Raw genomic sequence first — 21,299 nt, forward strand, 5'->3', positions numbered from 1 at the left:
GGAAACAAACCATGCACAAAAATTCTGTAAAAATATAAACGGAAGAATACAACTAAAAAAAAGAACTCTCTGAAGAATAGGCCTTTTTCGATATATTATTAAAAATCCAGCTTGCAAGAGAGGTTTAGAGGACAAAAATAAAGGAAAGTGGATGATATGCAAATACTTTTCACATTTATTCCAACGTGTTTCTATTGGCCTCACTATCAAGGTGAATATAAGATATTTCGAAATGGCCTGAGAATTTTTGAACTATTTCTTCAGAGGGTGGGGGAGGGGTTCAAAGCTTATTTGTTGGAACAAGGTCAAGGGGACAGCCTGAGGATATTTCAACCTCATACCTCGGGGAGGGAAGGTTTTCATTTCTAACTCTTCACCACCACCACCGCCTTCCCCTCTTCCACCAACTAATTTCTGACAAGTTTCAAGTATTTGTAAGAGGAACTTGGATAATATACGGTTGGTATGTAGTAAATATCCCTCTTCCCCCAGAAGTTTGCAGAGGCGTTAGCTCTCGACGATCGAACGAGGAAGTAAGGATTGTGAGAAGAAGAGAGAGATATATTAGGGGGTAATTTTAAGTGCTCTTCATTCCCATGTAATCCATCTTAGCGTTGGCTATAGTAATGGAGATGTGCCAACACAAGGACAGAAATGGAAACTGAAATTGAACCCACGACCTCCGAATTAGAAAACCGTTGCTCAATCGACTGAGCTACAAGGTCAGATGGGAACTGGTAATGAGCACGCGACGCAAGAAAAGATCATGAAATTCCTGGAAAAAAATGGTTTTTTTTAAATTTCTTTGCATAGGTGTCCTATCGAGCCTGCTTTGTATGGTGCTCAATAAATTCAAAGCAAAAGCGCAGACCAACCTGGATCTCGTAGAATTAATATAATGCGAGTTTAAATTGTATTAATGTTTTAAAGATACACCTTAATGTATGTCACAATTGCAGTCTTTAAAAGTACACTTTGAGAAGACAAAGGTAGCGAAGGAGACACAATAGAAAAATAGCGTATTCTCTAATAAAGTGTTCGAGGATACTTGTAATCAGAGATATAAAAACCAACAAGGTTTGAATAATATTAGAAATATTAAGGAAGTCTGTGTGTCGTCAACCGTCAACTCTTGCCGGGCAAGATTTGGCAGACACTGAGAGCCGCGGGAAGACTCGGTCGGGTAGCCTCGTTCACAATCACGTGTTTGTACGCCATTGTTAGCAGCTGGAAGCAGTGATTTTCATAGCCACATGAATATCGGACTTCGCCACCAAGAAAGACAAGTGGCTCCCGGACTGTCGAATTTGCTGCATGGCACTGAAATCAGGGAAAAACATTAATTGACGTTTGATTTGCGCTAACTTTCTTTTGTCAAAAATTGAAGAAAATGAGAAACACTTGAAATGAAAAGGGATTCATTATAGCCAAAAACACTATCAGCAACACTGCCTGTTTCAAGCCACTGTCACTTAAGTATTTTGAAAATTACCTTTGATAATCAGCTCCAACGAGACTTGTTCCATTTACGGCGAGAATACGGTCACCAAGACGAAGGCGACCATCCTAAAAAATGAAAGATTGAAACATGAAGACGGAACAGCTAATTCACCGGAAGAAATACGAAAATCCCACTGAAAATTAACTGTGTTTTGTTGCGCTTCAACCACCCCTATTCCTACTCACGAATGCCACTTTTTGTGCTGTTTATTAGCCCACTCATTGGCGCTTGAGTAGTTTACGTCAATGCCAGGAGCTCATCAGGTCGAAGACCTGAAAACCTACCTGTCTAAACCCAGACAATCAAGACTCAATTTCTAGCGCTTTTGATCGTCCTAATCAAGTCGGAAGAACAAGATTTTTGAGTTTAAAAAATACCTTGTGCACTGAGCGGCTAAATCTTGTTTAGTATAACCCAACTAGTGGACTAACGCAAATGCTGCATTTTAATTGGCTACGCTACTAGAGGACTACTAGTAATAGTTCTCGAGTAGCGAAAAGCGTGTCGCTTTCTTTCGTTTTATTTCCGAATAAATATTTCTTCAACTTGCATTTGCAAGCTTTATTATTGCCTTTTCTGTCCGACTAGTTGGATAATACTAAAACAATTAGACCCTTCGCCCTTAAGGGCCACGGGTCAATAACCCATTCGGCTTCGCCTCATGGGCTATTGACCCGTAGCCCGCAAATAGTACACGAGAGTTAAAGAAACTGTCTCCGAGAAAAAAGCCGGTTACTAACCTTTATGGCGGGTCCACCAGCAAGGAGTGTACGCACGTAAATGCCCGGAGACCGTAATGGAGTGTACTGAAAAACAACCGGCGACAAGGAATTAAAAGCTCAGTCTTAAATACTGCAGTCCTCATTGTTCCTGGACTTACTCTTACCCCTCCTGGTATGGGCAGGGCTCTAGGCCCTATATTTTACTAGCCCTTAAAGTCCGTAAAGTGTAGTGTCCAGTGAGGTGTTTCCTTAATTTAATACTTGCTTTATTTAATAGCATTGGTGATCTGCGACACGGTGGGATGCCTGTTTATCCCTGCTCCAGCTTTTTTTTTTTTGGTCAAATGTACACGACTGCGAAGAACCGCCGAAAGAGTTACAACTTCCAACTGACACAACAGCGTTTCCCGGAGGACGCATGTGCTGTAGTTCTGTCATCGGGGGCATAGCGTGAGATTCTTGAAAGTAAGCTAAGTGATTAAGGCGCCTTATTTGATGAAATCCACAGGATGCTAAAATCTCGCGAGGGTCACTCTCTTAATTTGTCTTTGTGCTTCCCAATTCAAACCCTTCACAATTAATAGTTAACCTTCTGATTTCCTGCTGCCAACCGGGGTTCTAACCTCATAATTCTGACAGGGCCCCTTAGAAAGTAGCGGTCTACTGGTAATGAAGTAACCCTCAAAATAATGACTTTCCTTGCGGTCTCATCAAGAGACATGCAAATGCAGGAATCAACACTTTCATTTTGATAGATTACATTTCTAATGAACAAACAACAATTCATACCAGGCCATCGATCAGCCCCAGCCCAATCCCGTCACCATCCTTATCCAACTCCACAATAAACACGTCATCTTGCCGGTCATCATTCTCGCGCATGCCCTCTACTGTCACTTTGTTTGAGAAACCATTCGTGTGTGCGGGCTCCAAATCATCGCGAAGGTCAACATGCGCCTCGTTTCTTAGGCGACTCAAAAGTTTGGCTTTTTGTAGCGCCTTTTTTTCGTCGAATTCTTTTGTCACCTCCACCGTTGGATCCATGGCTATTAAATTCGTTTCCTGTTTATCTACCGGAAGTACAGATAAGCCGTCTACAGTATCACGTGTCACGGCTGGCGTTACGTCAATCCATTTTGAGTTGTCGTTCGCGTAAGTGGAGTCTGTTTTGCCCAAGTTTTGGTTTTCATCCCTCATTCCGATGGCCCGTGAACCTAAAAGGTGAAGAAAACTACAGTTGGCGAAGCTTTTACTTTCCCTTTTCTCGCGCTCAAAGCAGCTTTTCTCCCGTCAACATAAGTTGACGACAGTAGAAGACTAAACACGCATTCTACCACTAAAAAGTTTTAACAACCGCACGTCCACACGCACAATTGCATGATTCAACTTTCGTTCCAGCCTTCACGTTTTCAGTCCTTGTCACCTGACCTCTATAGTATCCACAGTAGCCCCAACAACTCCACTACTAAGGTCTATTTAACGTCATTTTCATAGCTCAAGGTATTTTTGGACGAGTTCTTAAATAACATTTGGCTTGCACAAGTGACCATTCTTAATCCCATGTGAAACAATTTCTCATGCAAGAGTTGCGATTAGCCGGCAGAAAGGTTTGATTTCCCGGGAAAAATCAAACAATAACTCGGTCTGCAAAAACGCTGTTCCACAAAAACAATGAAGTTGCCCAATCTTCCGGGTCTTAGACACGGCTTTAGGGTTAGATTTTTAACTCATTTATTATCATTTATTTTTCATGAAAGGTAAGCGACACCAAAGAAGGGGAGAATTGTCTGACATTTTTATCGCGCTTTTATTCACTGGCCAAAAATGGTTAGGAGAGGTTTCAGAAGACTGTATTTAGCCAGCGTCATAAGAGCAAAAACATAGCTTTAAGAGTTATACTTTCTAAATCTGATTTATTCGATCTCAGAACTAAAAATGTGAAAATTGTTGTGTCCCACTGAAAAAGAAAGCTTCTAAAGCAAATAAATTCTCACCGATCGAAAGGTTTTAAATTAAGCACAACTTAACTAACATTGACTAACATTTCTACGCCATAGGATTGGCTCTAAAATCTCGCGCCACATTTTTAGCCAACCGGAGGAAACTGAAACTTACGCGCCAAAGTTTCCCGCGCTTCCTGCCCTCTGCGTGTACAACTTTGGTTTGCTCAATTCGAACACAAAACTGTTGCCACCAACCTGAACTGTGAGATTCTTTATTCATCTGACCTCTGGCAGAAACCACCGAAGTGTCCCCTGAGGAAGACCCCGTAGAATCACGACCCTGTAAAAGATCAACAGGGGAGCTTGACGCTCGAGCCCTGATTCCTGGGCCAGTGGGGCTACTAACCAGCCTCGACAGTCGACGTTTGGCAGCAGGCACAATCTCCGACTTGGCAGTGGGATCTGACATTTTTGCCCTCACATCCAGTTTTCTAAATGGTGTCTCTTCTGCCTCGACTGTAAGGGGTGCTTTTGTCCCAATAGGCGAGACACTCTCGGTTTCTAAAATCACAGAACACAGCATCTCATTAACAATCACATTCCTCGGAAGATGAGCGATAAGCTGTTGTTCAACAGTGTGGCCACGTTGCAGCTTGTTTTTCGATGCAGTTAACAAATTGATGTCAGTTTTTAATGCGTCTGTCCTGTTATTGATCATGAATTTCGTCATAACATTGTCAAAGTAGCTGTGGATAGCCTCGTGGATCCGCAGACTATTTTGACAATGTTAATTATGACGCAATTCATTGTCAATAACAGGACAGACGCATGGAAAACTGACATCAATTTGTTTTTTACAATAACGAAAAGGCAGAGGGGTCAAAATTAAGTCAAAACACGAGAAGAAAGCGAGACAAAAATGCGAGAAACTTCAATCTGACGCTAGCAATATCGCGTCATTATCGCATAAATTAAAAATTTATGTGTCTGTCCCCTTATTGACAATAAAAATTAGCCAATGAGAGCGCGATAATTTTTGCAGTCATTGTAAAATCATAATTGGTTAAGAAAGGGAAAATAATCGCGCTGCACACGCAGCACGAATTTCCGTGCATTTCTTTGTCGTACTCCACAAAATAAAAAGGTGAAATCACCAAATTTTAGGTTTTGACGACAACATGAGCATACAACAACGAACCAATCATTTTCTACTTTTACTTGAAAACCGTTTTGATGAGTCCGGGAGAGAAATGGTCAAAAACGTGTGCTGCACTTGCAACAGCACGATTTGTGGGAGGCGCGTTGGCCTCATGGTTAGAGTGCTCGACTCCGGAGCGAATGGTCCGGGTTCGGGTCCTTGCCGGGGACATTATGTTGTGTTCTCAGGCAAGACACTTTACTCTCACGGTGCCTCTCTCCACCCAGGTGTATAAATGGGTACCGGCGAAAATGCTGGGGGTAACCCTTGCGATGGACTAGTATCCCATCCAGGGAAAAGTAGAAATACTCCTAGTCGCTTCATGCTATGGAAACCGGAAATAAGCGCCGGCCTGACGGGCCTTCCTAGGCTCGTACCAGAGACTTCGCCTTTTTTTTTTACGTACAGCACGATAATTTTGGTTCTTTTAACCAATAATATTACTGCTTTTTGGCGTTGTCGTTGCCGTAGCCGTCGTCGTTTCTTGAACTCCCTATTGAACTCCCTATTGGAGGTTTTCACGTGACGTCATCGAAGCCATGCTGGTGGGGAAAGCTTCTTTTGTCCGTCCACCAGAAGTCGTACATTTCTCTATTGTTATTGGTGTCTCTAGAGGTTGGTTGAAAACGTCTTAAAGACTTCTTTCATAATGGTGGCCAAATAAAATATTCTTTTGTTTTTTTTTTTTTTGCTAATAAGGCTTTCTATCCTCGCTACGACGAACAAATTCCACAAGAATATTTGTTTCAAAATGAGGGCAGTAGGTCTAATTAACACAGGAATGTAAAGGTGGTCGCCATTTATGAAAGTGGTCTATTTAGTCGGAAAAAAAAAAACGGATTTAACCTTGGCTGCAGACGAACATCGCGAAAGATCTTTATTTCCCGAATTTATCTTGACGCATGTGTGTCGGACAAATCATGAACGCGCCTTCTAAGATAATTACGGTCATTTTTGTAATAAAGGCATGGCACATGAAAACTCGAATGTTTCTGATGTGTCCGAGAATCAAGTTAAACCTGTTTCCATGACACCTGCAAATCCAAACTCAATCGATTTCCTCGAATTATACCCTGTCCCTTGCTTATGTTGAACACTGACTGCTAATAAAAACGCACCTGTAACTCCAGTTTAAGCGGGTGAAATAAAAATCGTCCAGACCATTTTTACCTTAAATGGGTGAACTAAAAGTTGTCAAATATAAATTTTATACCTTGTTTTTGCGGGATTGGGGTGAACATGACCGTTTCGTATTCCAATTCTTGTGTTGGAGTATCGCAGTGAGGGGAGGCTGGGGAGACCACCAAATCAGGAAGGTTGTCCGAACTATCCAGCGACGATGTACTAGTCAGTTCTGAATGTCTCACTTCCGGTTCCGGCTGCTGAACCCTGCAAAGAACGAAAATAGCAAGAAGGTATTAAAAACGTCATTTTTCAGAAACGAGCTGCACCATTTCGACAATTTCAGTGCAACCAGTACAGTAGGAGAACGGCCAACTGAAACAAGTTAAATGACCTAGCAGATCCCGGAGAATCTTTGTTTACATTTTCTGCCTCATTAGCATCGTTTCCTGATCTATCAACCAGAATGAGCGCAATTTACCAAATAATCTCTGAGTAATGACGCGTTGAAAATTTGAAATTTTACATTGCCACCCAACTGATTAAGTTTTTTGATGGCTAATAACTCGCTCGCTATCAAGGACAAAAGGCTTACAACCGGAATTTCACTAAGTTTAACACGTTCTTTTACCTTCGGAAGTCAATTTGTGTATACCACGGTGCCTTCTATCAGCAAACTCGAATGTTAATGACACAAAATGTAAACAAGTTCGTCAGCAGACTATTTTCCCAATCCCAAAATGCAATACGTTTTGGGGGTTCTTTACATAAAAAAACAATACAAGTTATTTACTCTCGTGCTTCAGTGAACTAGATATCCATCGTATCGATGCAAATAACCCCCCAAAATGAACTGTGTTGCTGGGATTTGCGAATTTAATAGCGAATAGCTAAGTGGTTGAGCATCCGAACTCGAAGGTTCAACTCCGGCAAAGGAGCACTCGTGTTTTTCCGAGTATTCCCGAGTCACCATCGGAAAAAAAGTATCTCTTCCTTTAATCTCGAGAAGTTATAGAGGCAGGCGGATCTGGAGTATGAGCGACCTTCAGATTTGGCCTCCAGCACGAGATTGAGTACTCCTGATTCGCATGCTTGATAACCATTGATTTAACCAAGAGAATATGAGGTACAAGAGAGCGAGTCCCTGTGTCCTATGATAATTATTTGATGAATATATTTTTAGATCGCGCCTGCGGTGCTAAATTTATTTTCATCTGTTGTTACCATGACCTCGCGGTCCACTTTCACACTAACTGACCAATAAGGAGTTGTCTTTGAAATAACCCAGCAGGATGACCCAAAAATAATAACAGATTTCAAATAATTTTCATCGGAATAGGGTTACAAATGCAAAAATCGCTCTCTTACCTTATATTCTCTTGATATGACGTAACCGTGACTACCATTTGAACAAATTTGAAACAGGTCAAATCTGAAGGTCGCCATCAGGATAAGGCAACGAAAAAAAGGTTGTGTTGGAACGCTATAACCTGATTTACAGAGAAAGTATCCTTTGTGGATACTGCAGTTTTATGTCGCGGTACCACGCATGTATCCATGAAGACTTCACATGTTCAAGTCCCTCCGTGGTGACAGGTTAGGTCCGCAAAGCATACATGTGGTTACTGCTTTCTTATAATAATTTTTTTCTCGCTACGTTTCCAAAGAAAGTTAGTTTGTGTCACAAAGGAGTCGTTCTGATAGCACTATTATATTAGAGCTACCTCAGGAAATAGATAAGGTCCCTTAGGCTCGTATAATGAAATAAAGATCACTGTTATAGCAACCAATACTTCAGAATGTATAAAGAATTCCCAAATGCATGCTTCGCAGACCACTTACAGTAAGATGTTTTAACTCCAACTGGGTGGAAAAAGTGGTTCCCTTTACTTACTTGTGAATTCCGTTGACCTTTGACGAGTTTACGTCTGAAAGACTATAACCTAAGAATACAGAGGAACGGCTGCAGTGAACATGCAATGTTGTGTATTCATATTCTTGTAGTTTACACGTACATTACTAACTAAAGAAAGACGAATCTATCATCAACAGAACAACAATACTCATCGCATCTTCTGTTTATAGACGTAAGCTAAACGATCGATAATGTTCTGTTTGATTACATTAGATTCTATTTATATATTAGTGCCGATTCATCAACACAGGAAACTATAACACTCTCGAATCTTACTACAGAATAGAGCTTAAATTCATCAGGCTTCAGTGATAGACGAAATGAAAGTAAGCCTTTCTGCTTCTGTTTCCTGAAAACATTAAACTAAAACTGCAACTGAAACAATCGTTTAAATATTCGAAAGGACCATTGAGCGCGGCTTTCAACATGTGTCTACCTGGTTTCATTGCTTCTTTGACCGCGTCCAGATACCGGTAAAAGGATTGATCTGAAGGTCCATTTTCCAAGTCCAGCACAAATCCTTCAGTCGGGAGTTTCAGGGGAGGATGGTCCGAGAAACTCAGTAGAATGTCAGCTGTGGAAAAAGAAATGCTGAGAATTCAATCTCCACCATGATATTTTCAGAGGAGAAACCAGGAATGGAAGCATTGTGGCTTTGTGTTGGGTTACTGAATTTACATGAGGATGCTCCGGGATGACCTCCAAGAAGATCATTCCCTCCGAGGGGATTTTTCATTGGTGGTCTCGAATTTCACTTTATCAGAATCCCTCCATCCAGTTGAGATTCTTAGCGCTATCAAAGAGTGGTTGCCATTAAGCACACAATGATCCAATCTAAATTTTCGTTTCCAATTGACAATATCTTCCGACTCCAAGCCTTTTTTTTTTTAAGGACCTCTAAGCAGTTCGCAATATTTCAATCGTAACCACTAATCGGCGAAATTTGGTAAATCACCATCTTTCCAGCAATGGACACACTTCGATCAAAATTTTCCAACACCAACTTCAAGCTTAGCGTGCATTGATGCAGACTGTTTACGTTTACTTTCCTACATTCTTACGATTTAAGTCTAACCTAAAATGACCTTGAAATATTTCGAAAGTGATTCGTTATTCGGCCCTTTCCAAAGTTGCTCATTCACTGAAAAATGCTTGGAAAATGAGATTCACACTCTTAGGAAGGCTATCTAAGATATTTTCCTTCCGTTTTAGTTCATATGGTTTTACATACATTGAGCATTTTCGAGACATTACGACAAGTCGATACCTTTTTTGGAAGAAGAAAGGCTAGATTGGGGCGCAGTGGTGAGAGCGCTCGCCTCCCACCAATGTGTTCCGGGTTCGATTCCCAGATCCCGCGTCCTATGTGGGTTGAGTTTGTTGGTTTTCTACTCTGCACCGAGAGGTTTTTCTCCGGGTACTCCGGTTTTCCCCTCTCCTCAAAAACCAAAATTGGATTTGATTTGCGTTAACTTGTTAATTTCAATTTACAGTGTCCCCGATTAGTGTTCTACAGTGCTAGAAGATTAGACACTTAAATAACGTTCCTTTCCTTTCCTTTCCTTTATCATGATACGGGTGGACGTTTTATTCGGCGGCCCCTTTTACCAAAACGACTAAGTATTGCGGAACGAAACAAACATTACCAGAGGGACGAGGAAGAATAATATATTTACTCAACGCTGTGGAGGGACGCGCCCTCACATCTTAGTTTACTTATCAGAAACAAATGCGAGGAGCACTGCTGCTTTTTCATTTCAGTTCATTTTCCCCTGCGACCCTCACAGGTGGCTTTAACTTAGTATTGAAATAAACGGTTGTACGCCAATAAGTTCTAAATACCTGTTTTAAGTGCAGGTTCAACTTCTTCTGGTGGAGGAAACCAGCCTCTTGGCCGAGTCTTGCCTGGACCGAGTTGGTATTCACTAAGGAGCTGCTGTATTTGGGCCGGGTTGAGTGCGGGGAAGTCTCGCCGTATGGTCATCCAGTCAGCCTAAGGAAAACTGAAATGATAACCTTGCACACAGAAAAAATCTTATGATATGCCGAGTTGTGCGATCTAACTTAACGTTCCGGTTTTCTTTTAAGCGACCTAATCAACAGTTCGGTTTAGGACATTTGTTTTCTTTGTATACGTTAGGTGTGTCATTTCAAGAAGGTGTCTGAGCTTTTACGTCATCAATATATAAACCGCATCACAGCTCACACGGACTAAAAAGTTCAAGCACGTGGCCATCCGACACAAACCTGTAAAAGCTGCACCTTGGGCGTGGCCAACAGATCTGCCGCAGTGGATAAAATGCTCAAATACTCATTCGCCTCGTCATGAAGTTCCACCTGCGCTGCCCAGGTTTCTAACAGATCTAGATTACCACGAATCTGCGCTCCTTTGGCCCAGCGGTAGAACTTGCCCCCAGCCCCGCGCTCCATCAGAGTGTTGAACAAGGAAGCATTGGTGAAGAAAAACAAGTAAGCGAAGAGTTGATGGATAATGTCATCATGAACTAAGAAGGATTTTACGACATCATAAGTGGTTTGGAAGATGCTGATGACAGTCTCTACTTCCTGTGGTTTCTTTTCGCTGTCTTCGTCCACGTCTTGGAATGGATTGGTGTCTAAGATGGCAGGAAGAGCAATGTACAGCACCTGGAGCGATCCCGCCGAATGATGCAAATACAAAAAAAAGAAAGCTTACTTTATTAAGCTTGAATTAAATTGAGATACTTAAACAACATTACGACCTTAAACACCTACCGCGCAAAGAGAATGGATAATGATGATGACTGCTCTCCACCACTCCTAATTCTGGTACTACGACCAAAAAAACAATTCCTTTTTTTCTTTGGATTTCAAAACTATGTTAACTAAACACTAACTGATCCAAGTTTTAAGCTCTGATTTCAAAGACACTTGTTTATTTTAACTGAAATTTTCTTATTTATTGGTCCGCCATTACTAACTTTACAATCTTGAGAGAGCTGGGTCGAGGAGAAAATGACTTCAAAGACTCGCTAGTTTAAGAATGCAATGCGTGTGTAAGCGGCTGAATTAATATGCAGCACGGGAATTTCGGGCTTTCAGACTTTCAAACCCGTGTTTTGCATATATAATAAATTGCGTTTACACACTGAAATTTTAAGGTAGTGCGTAAATGACGTCATTTTCTCTAGATCCAACCTTCTGAGGTCCAATCGGTCAGTTTTGAACGTGAGTAATGGCGGACCGTGAAATTCAAACTTTGCACTCAAAATAAATAGCCTTTGGATAAAACTCAAAGCTCAAAATTTTGCCAGTGAGGTGTTAAGTGAACACGCTTTCAAAATCTGAAGAAACAAAGGAAATGATTTTTTGATCATAGTACCACACCTTAAGTTATGAACACGCTGAACATTCTTACCATTAATACTGACTAATCTTCAACAGGATGCCTTAAATGGGTGCAATTATACAAAAACTGCAGTGTTGCACACATTTAAGGCATCCTACTGATAACCCTGTGTTTGCCTATTAATAATGAGAGCTTCAGAGCATCTACGTACAACGCACCAATCACAGTCTTTCCAGCTAGCAACATCATGGCTGACTGGACAGACCAATAACATCGTTTCTACTGGCCAATCGAATCAAAGAGCAGAGTACTTATACGATTTGCTAACACCACACAAATCACTTGACTCTGAAGATGACTTCCATTCAGGTTCTCAAAACGCCAGTCTACGTCATCCTAAACAGCCCTTCTCAGGACTTCGCTCACCTGGACAATCTTATTTCATCTAGTTTTGATAAGACCCCTGGATTTAAACCATTGCCTATCTTTTTTCATTTAGCAATTAAATAATTGTCTCAAGTCCAAGTACAAAATTTTAGTGGTGGTACATGTAATAAGGTTTACTTTAAGGGTGAATGCATGAATTTTCACAAGAAACACATCACTCTTGTGACATATAGATACAGAAGGTACACTACCAGATAATTATTACAATATATTCCCGGGGAATACAGTGCATGTGTTATAACAAATTCCACAAAATATCACCTAACATTACTCTTCAATTTCAATCACAACTAGACCCTCCGTGAGGGTACACTGGGTTGCCTGTGGTACGTGCACCGTTTCAGACGATTTTTTTCAAGTTGGGCGGTCATTAAGAAGTCATACCAGACGAGGCCCTTTGGCTCACAGGTCCTCACACGTTCGTACGACGAAACAGACCTGTCCTTGCGTAATATGTAGCTCTAACAGTGCACGATATTGTTTTGGGATTGTCTATCATTATAGTGCCATGGTAGAAGTCTTGGGTAAATAGTCTGAGAAGACATGTGGTTACTAGCAAAGTACTGAACCCAGAAAGATTGAAGAAAATAAATGGGAAGTGAGAAACACTGGCTTCTGGGCTGACATGTTGATAAACTTCTTTTGACCACAAGTTTAAACGTGCCCTCTCAGCATCTGGCAGCTTTGCAATACCGAAGTTCACTGACGTTAATCCCTGTTGGGCGGGGTTAGTGTTTGGATGGGAGACCCAAATAATATACCCCTCATAAAACAGAAGCATCGGACCAAAAATACTATTGACGCTAACAAATGCGAACTCAGCAAGGTACAGATTTTGTTAGCTTGCTTTATGCAAAAACAAATATTGATGAAAAAGTAAATAAATATTGATACACAGTTTTTAGAAAGAGCAGAAGGAAGTTTCCAGGACGATCGCTCGAGAATAACATATTTACGGCATGAAAACAACATTTATTTTGAACCGTAAATATAGAATATAAAAAGTTACGATCAGCGACAAACATTTTGGGGGATTTTTGCAACGTTCAATTTTGTTATTGTACGTTTTGGCCGCACAAATAAATCGCAAAATCGAAAGTGACATCGCCGGAATTCAGCGGGCGCCGTGATAAAGTTACCGCCGCATGTTTACTCGCCAAACAATGAAGTATCTGTGTCAAATGACGGCAAGATACCGGGTTTTTGTAAGTTTCTTTTTCTGTCAAGTGTTATAAAGTTTGACAATGAAATGAGCGAAGTCAAAACAAAGATCACAATCGTCCAAGTGTTGTTTATGCAAAGTCAAAATTTACTCTCCAAGACGCGTACGACGTTATTTATCACCAGGTAATTGCATCATTTTGGAAATAGCAGCTACTTTATTATTCAACTGCGTCACAATTCTTCACTGATTTTGGGGCTCATTTTGTTGAAACTCAAGCACGCTTCCAACAGGCCTGTGAACCCTTCCAGCTTACAGAGCAATACTAAAAAACTTCTCCCATATCACATTTCAACCTTAAGCTCGAAAATTCAATACACAACATGATATTATATTTCACAAAGGCAGAAAATACCACAGAATCCCTTTCCAGCGAAAAAGTTATTGAAACAAACAACATATTTGCTCTTAGAGGCGAAAACCTCTTCCTATTTCATTGCGTGCGTGAAGACAAGAAACTCAATCGTGTCAAATTACCATGTATATACGTACTTCAGGTAAATACAGCTCACTTTGATTTCGTCTCGACGGGCGATAGATTGTTGTCGAAGTCCAGTACTCGTCGCTTTTGAGGTTCCTGCTTAGTTTATCTAACTGCCTTCCCATTATTGGGCTCCATAAGGGTATATTTTGTTTAAGGATCCACTAAAACGCCCTTCGCGTTACATGACTTTCGACGCCATTGCAGGCTAAGTTAATGATTCTACTGTGTCCACCAGAGAAATCTACGCAGTTCCACTACCCTCTCGATCCTAAGAAAATACGCGTAGAAGGCCCTATGCACAAAGACACCACTTAGCAGGGGAGTGACAGGCAAGACTTTTACCGACACGGAAAAAAATAAAAAAAAAAAGAAAACGAAAAATAAAAAAACGACGAAATTAAAGACAGATTCCGACTGGGTTGGCAACCCAGTAATGAAATGATGGCCATAAACATCACAACAAGTACACACAAATGAATGGAAGGAGATACTTTTATGTAATTTGATTGTCTGGGTGAATGAAGTCCTGAGAAGAAATGCGGTATGTCAGACTAATGTTTTGACAACTAGAGAGGAAGTACATAACACTTTCAGAGTTGCAGTCTTGATACTTATGTGCAGTGGTCTCAATGTCGGTCACAAAGAACAGCCCTTTTCAGGAAAGCTCACTGCAATCAAGGAGACTCTTTAGATAACTTTTAGATCAACTTCTTGTAATGTCATTTACAAACAACAAACCTTCAACAAGGTTCAAATCAGTCAGTCTGCAGTTTCTATGACCTTAATATACTCCTTGGGCTCTCTATTGCTTTTTTCTATGACAAAATGGTTCACTTTTTTAACGCTTGGTTATTGTTTGGCTTAAGTTTTTTTTTTTTCCAACTGATACGTCAACCCATTGACCCCTGGGAGTGAGACTAAACAAATTTTACTTTGCCTAAAGCCAGACGATTTTACTCAAGCGTCCTGAGGTGCCTGAAAAGTGAATGGGTTAATACCTTTGTTAGATGGTACACAGTCTGCTGAAAGGTATAAATAACGACCTCTTCGAGGAACATAAGCAACTCCTCATCAGCATTGACCAGAACGTCATCACCTTGGAAAGCAAGGTCCAAAGGGTCTTTGATGTAGGTAGACATGTTTGTCTGAAGGAATGGAAGCATCTCCAAACAATTGGACATCCAAAATACCACTGGTCTCAGTTGAGGCAAAAGCTCTTCCAATGCTTTCACTGGAATTGTAGTTCTGCCAATGGAATGGTTACACTGTACATTTACTTAAATATCATAACCAAAAAGGATCTCACGGTGCATATCACAAGAGCAATTAAAACGTAATATTGTTTCACTGATGGCAAGCTTGCACCAGGGGTTCTTATGGCATTACTAAACAGCTTTTCTTAATATGGACTGACCAAGGCTGGTGAATGATGGTTTTATTTCTTTCCAAACGTGAAAGGTAGACACTTGACGTGACAGCTAGTGCAAGAACAGTTGAATCAAACAATTTTCTTAAATGACACTCATGTCCTTAAAAGTAATAAGATGCATGCCCACTTTTGATATTTTACATGAAAGGACCCTTAAAGTTTATAAGCCATCTACTTTGAACAATATGATAAGTGTCAGGGTTTAAAGATACTTTTAGAATTCGACAAATGTAGCTGTTTATCTTTACTTCAGGAGCAGAGCCTTAGGGAAATGTTGGAGTTGGGGGGACATGCCTATCAAAATCGGAAGCATCTGATTACAAAAATGAACCAAAAAAATTCAGAGCATAAGAAAAGCATTTGACTGAATGTATACAATATGTTAAATAAAAAATCCTACTTTGAGTTAAATTAAAGCACATGATTGTACACAGCCTGGATTAACAATTCTTCCCCATCAATTCATCCTAGGTTAATTGATAATCTTGAGACGTCAAAAAAATTCTGCCTCCTTGCATAAAATTTGAAATTTTGTGTTCCCATGCTAACAAAAAAGAAACTTTTACCTCTTTACTTACATACCTCTCAACTGTTTTTGACATTTCTGCAGTTTTCTCCTGCAATAGGATAAGCATGAAAATTATAAAGAGATTTATCTATGACTTTCGTCAGCTTGCTGTACCAATTTATAAAACCTTGAAAGCAAACAACAACATGAAATACCTCTATGTATAGGTAAATACTCAAAAGCAAACTAACACTGTGACAACTGACGTTTTCCGGAACCTTCAAACTTACCGAAGCAATGCTCTGTATAGAATTGGATATCTTGATGAGTAGCTGTCGTGTTTGCAGTTCTGTGTGATATCGCCCAGAATGCTCAATGCACATAAGTAACAAGTATGATGGAGACAACTTGTAACCATCCGATGACAAATCTACTATGCTTGTTATCATATGGATCAAATCATCCTCATCTTGCTGCTTGTAAAAAAGTCGTAATCTGTTATCAGGTTCATCTGGAATGTCTGCCCCATTAGGTCTGTCAGATTTTGATGCAAGTAAAAGCTCTCCATTCCTTGACATTTGCAACTTATGAAATTGTTTTAAGTTGCTGAACCATGTCATCTTCATGGACATGTCAGAAACTTGTGATGCATCTTTGAACAAGTAGAGGTAGTGTTTGCCAAATGAAACCAAGTCCCCTGGATTAAGCTTGCAACTTGATGAAACTTTCAAACCATTAATGCAAATATCAGCACCTCGACATGGCTCCAAGTAAACCGCAAAATTCACATTGTAGTCTTCCAGTTCAGAATTGCCAGTTGGCGTTTCTACTTTCTTACTTAAAGTACAATGTTGCTGCAAAACATCAGGAGCAAAAAGTACAATATCAGGAGATTGGTTATCTTTGTTATGCACAGGACAACCAACTAATGTCAATTGATCATCTAGCCTGTGGTACAAAATGTCATCATGGTTACTACCACCTCTTAGAAGGAGAAGATAAGGTGTGTCCAGTGGTGGAATAAATGCTGTTGCAATCATAGATTCGCGTCCTGAACTGCTGACCTCATCTAAACTTGTGCCTGGAAAATGATCCCCAGCAGATGATGGAAAGGACATGTCACTTCCCCCTGTGTCTCTCCTGCGTTCTGGGATAGGTGGCGAAATATTCACTTCACGCTTTGATGCAGCTCTCATGACCGCAACACTTCCTCTAGGTTTGAAGAATGATGAATCCTGTGTTTCTACCCTTTTCCGTAATTCAAACCTGCGAGAAAAGCCATTGAGTGGCTTCCACAATTGTTGAAGCACGAGTGGCTTTTCTTTGTCGCTGACGACCCTAGCATATTCGACAATCCATTTATCTGCATCTTCCTCTGAGTTTGTAGCATTTACATCACCCATTTTCTTGGTGAAGTACCCTATAACATCACATAGTATGTAATCTGATGCCTTTTCACTCGTTAAGGAATACCTTTCTAAGGCCTGCTGAACTATTTCATCTGCAGTAGTCATCTCAGTGGCTCGCACGCTTTTGTAGTTTGACCCTGGTGAAACATGATCTCCAAAAACCTTGAGAATACCAGGTGCCAGTTGCTCAGTTGACAATTCAGTGTGATTTTTTGCAGCTTCTTTTTTCTTTATTCTAAGTCGGCCCAGTGATCCTTTCCTCTTATGTTTTGTTCGAGCCATTTTCTGTGCTGCTCGAGCACTCTGATCTGTCTCATGTCCACCTCCATCGAAAAACATCCCGAAACCTTTTCGGGGTGAACTTAAAAAGTTTCTCATATTGTAAATTCTTGGCGAAGAAGGAGTTTGTTGCTGTACTGTCTTGGGAAACTGTGGTGGTGTTTTGGGCTTAGTAAATGGACTTTTTCCAAGGGTAGGACCCTCATTTCTCACAAGGACTGGTCCAGCAGAACTACTACTTGAACTACGATCACTTCCTATGCTATGCACACTGGTGTTAGATGGACTGGGGCTTGGATTGCGACTTTGCTCTGCAGGTTTTTGTCCACTCAAAGCTGTGCCATTTGAAACCGTTTCCTCTCCTATAGTTTCTGGGCCATCTGTTTTGGCAGTTGGGTCTGGTGGCTTTTTTAAATCCAGACGAAGTACAAATCTGGGGTGCTTTTTTGCATTTAATGCAATTTCAAGTGGGGCATCAGAGGGGTCTAGACAAATTTCATCTGGAAAAAAAAATCAATGTTTATATTAATATTTCTGACAAAGTCATGTTCATTCAAGATTGAAATTTCATTAATAATAATTATTATAGAACTACTTATTGCCCCAAAGGCAAAGTTGCTCAAGAGCCAGGAAGCTCATGTGGCTAAAGCAGATCCTGGTGTTTTCGTAGTATAATGATAATGATGATGATGATGATGATAATTCCTGCAAGGAGATGGAAAATTACCTGTCTCCAGCAAATCACTGAATAACAGAAAACAAGGAATCTGCTGCCATTACCATACCTCTTCTCTGACTAAACATCTCTTGCTCTGTTTACTGCCGAAAATTTGACCGTGTTTCAACAAAATGAAAGAAGTCTGCTAGGAATTTACTAGAGGTCAATTATACAAGGATCGTTGAATGAAATGCTAGACATTTTGCTGGGTTTTCTCATCTACTGACTGTGAAATCATTAATCCTCTCGTCAGGTTGGAATTTGTTTGTTAAAAGCCACTTATCAGACCACACATACAGGTATACGTAGTCTCACATGATTATCATCTGAAAGAGTGAGAATAAGCTGTTGGTAAAATCATGTCCTTTGTTTGACGACTTTTTACAAGGACGAAAAAATATGAGTTCCACTCAGGTGTTTCAAAGTGCTAGAAAGATCAAGAATCTAGCTTATTGGCATCATATCACTCAGTTAACAGTGTTCTTTTTTGTGTGTCTGATAAACAAAGCCTGTATATTGTAAGAGGATGGTTGATATTTGGTGGGGTCATCTAAATCTTCTTTGTTTGGTATTGACTGAACAAAAATGTTTTGTTTTTGAAGGGAGAAATTTGATTCCAATCAATTTGAATTCTTTTGTATATTGAAAATAATAATCACATTAATCACTTTGATCTAAGCTCTTGTTTTGTCTGTCTGACTCATTTCACAAACATCTCTTTCGAACATCATCAAGCCCAAGAGGGTAACATTTCACTGATTCCAAACATTCTCACCGTTTCTAAACACACTTGGTTGTGACATCCAACTCAACTCTACTTTTTGAACAGGAAGTTATCAGAACGTAGTGAATGCGATTTAAGATCACATTTCAAACCCACAGAATGTTATGCTATAAATTAAATACGAGTAAAATCCAGATGATCTTCAGCTTATCTCAGTGGGAAATTTTAAAAAAATGGCTTATCTTCTTGAAACTTCCAGGAGAGCCCAAGGTTTTCAAATTAATTAATTTTGTTCTTGCCGTCGACAAAGTCTTAAATGCTATCACACAAGATACTACAAGAAGATTTGACACAACACATTTGAAATGTTCATTTTGTTGTTGAGAACAAAAGTTTAATAAGTTCTCTTAGCCGGATGAATTCAGAGTGACACGAGAAAGGTCTTTAATGCCAATTAACCGCTCTTCAATCCAACTATCTCACAAGTGTAAACCATTATTTAGCCCATCAAGTGACTATTACATCATAACAGCTACAATTCATTGATCCCACTGTTTATTTCTTGAAAACAAAAGGTTTCCACCGCGAAACTTCAAATGTCGTTCCCTCTATTTTAAAACAACACGAAGGAAAACATTGTGTCAACGGCGCTATGTAAGGAATGGCCCTCAAAGTAAACATAAGACACTCACAAAGTTTATGCAAAAAAGCTAGTAACGATTTAAAACGGAACGTCAATCACGTTTTATATTTCTGCATGGATCTACGGAATGAAAATTAATTTATCACGGAATCGATTTCAATGACGCTTAATTACTACAGTACAGTGTGATACAGTAATTATTTCCATTTTCTCCATTCGCTAGGAAAAAAAAGGTAAAGGCGGTTATGTAAATTTCCTCATCGCAATAATAGCAAAATACTCGAACTCGCTCGAATCTTTAAGCTTATGTCTTTGTTGACGACGTGTTCAAGGACAGTGGATTAGATCAGTTATAAGAATTCAATGACCACTATTCCGTTTTAGACCAGACGTACCTTCTTGGTAGACTTCGTAAAGTTTGGCCTTTTTCTCGACCGCGGAATTCAGCAAATCTGGTTTAAACTTTTCAATTAGCGTAGGTAGCAACTCGGAAACCAACGTCTTGTTTGTCACTCTCAAGGCTTTGGTCAATTTTTCCCTACCATCCTCGAAGTAAAAGCGTAACGCGCCTTCGAAACTCAAGTCCTGTGAAAATGAAAACAGATACAGTCATGTGTTCCAGTATCCACTGATGTCTTATGTCACTTTTAGAGTGATTGATTTCAAATAACTTTCAGCCTTGAGATCGACTGAGATTTAGCAAAACATACCGTTTTACGCTTGGAAGAGTTCAAGAACCTGCGGTGATTCTGGACACTAGGCTCATCAATGCAATTATACGAGCCGTAAAATTGACTCGACGGACGCCAAGTACAGTAAATATAATCCGATGGTCAATGCCAGTTAAGACAATTTTCACCAATTTCGTTAAGAGCCTTATTACATCACAAATCGCCCAAACGTGGCTACTGCAAGCGGTTAATAATAAGCTATATCAAGCATTCTTTCGACGATATATGTCGTGATAAAGCACTCACGCACCTCTTTCAATATCACCCTGAAAGCTCCGTGTTGGTTGCCTTTGTTGTAAGCTGCAATCTTGAGTCCCAGTTCCCGTTTCGTGTTCTGCAGTTCCGATTCTTCATCCTGTTCCTTCTCGGAGCTTTGCGCCTCCTCGGCAACAATCCTCAAATGCGCCAGAATTCGAGGATCGGACAAAATATTTGAAGACGACCTCTTTGAAAACAACCCTTGCGGGTCTTGTCCCGGAATAATGTCACCCATTCGTAGGGAACGCCATTCCCTCCAGTGGATTACAACTTGAAAGTTCTTTCGCTTCCAACAACTCTGTCAAGCTATTTAACTTTTATTGGGGGGACGTTGTGCAAACATTACATGGCATTGATTGACAAGTTAAAGATATTTTAAATGAGTGTCTTTAAAAGCTTTTCTCTCATTGGCTGCTGAACAATCCAATATTTATGACGATTTTAGCCTCATTTGAGGTTGAAAGGCGCCGCTTCCAGCAGAAACAAAGAAACGTTATCTGATAACAAACTATCGGAAAACTAAACAAATTACTCTAATACCGAAAAGAAAGAAGCACGTATTTTTGAGAAAGGCAGGGAAATATTTTTTGTCAACGCATGTAGGGTAATGAAAAATGTTGCCGCTTTCGTAAACTTGTCACATACTATCGGTAGCACAGCAGCGGAGCAGTGTTTTGAGAAAAAAAATACTACTACATTATTGAAGGGATCGAAAAAT

General features: G+C 40.1%; 1 protein-coding gene across 2 annotated transcripts; it reads right to left on the bottom strand.

Moving 5' to 3' along the window:
- Positions 1 to 772: 772 nt before the first annotated feature.
- Positions 773 to 20,927, bottom strand: LOC138060092 (ras-associating and dilute domain-containing protein-like). Of its 2 annotated transcripts, none has more exons than XM_068905794.1 (15): positions 20,574 to 20,927; positions 19,988 to 20,177; positions 16,110 to 18,007; positions 15,894 to 15,928; positions 14,881 to 15,127; positions 10,649 to 11,047; positions 10,244 to 10,394; positions 8,838 to 8,975; positions 8,381 to 8,429; positions 6,578 to 6,753; positions 4,422 to 4,727; positions 3,013 to 3,437; positions 2,242 to 2,307; positions 1,493 to 1,566; positions 773 to 1,320 (listed from the first exon to the last, which is right to left on the bottom strand). In XM_068905794.1, exons 1-15 carry the CDS (start codon positions 20,814 to 20,816, stop codon positions 1,221 to 1,223), a joined length of 4,497 nt encoding a protein of 1,498 aa, XP_068761895.1. In that variant the 5' UTR covers positions 20,817 to 20,927; the 3' UTR covers positions 773 to 1,220. The 2 variants fall into 2 exon arrangements, with proteins under 2 accessions (XP_068761895.1, XP_068761896.1); XM_068905795.1 differs by lacking the exon at positions 20,574 to 20,927 and adding an exon at positions 20,303 to 20,555.
- Positions 20,928 to 21,299: the final 372 nt, after the last annotated feature.

This window comes from Montipora capricornis, chromosome 8 (assembly GCF_036669925.1).
Source record: "Montipora capricornis isolate CH-2021 chromosome 8, ASM3666992v2, whole genome shotgun sequence".
Lineage (NCBI taxonomy): Eukaryota > Metazoa > Cnidaria > Anthozoa > Scleractinia > Acroporidae > Montipora > Montipora capricornis.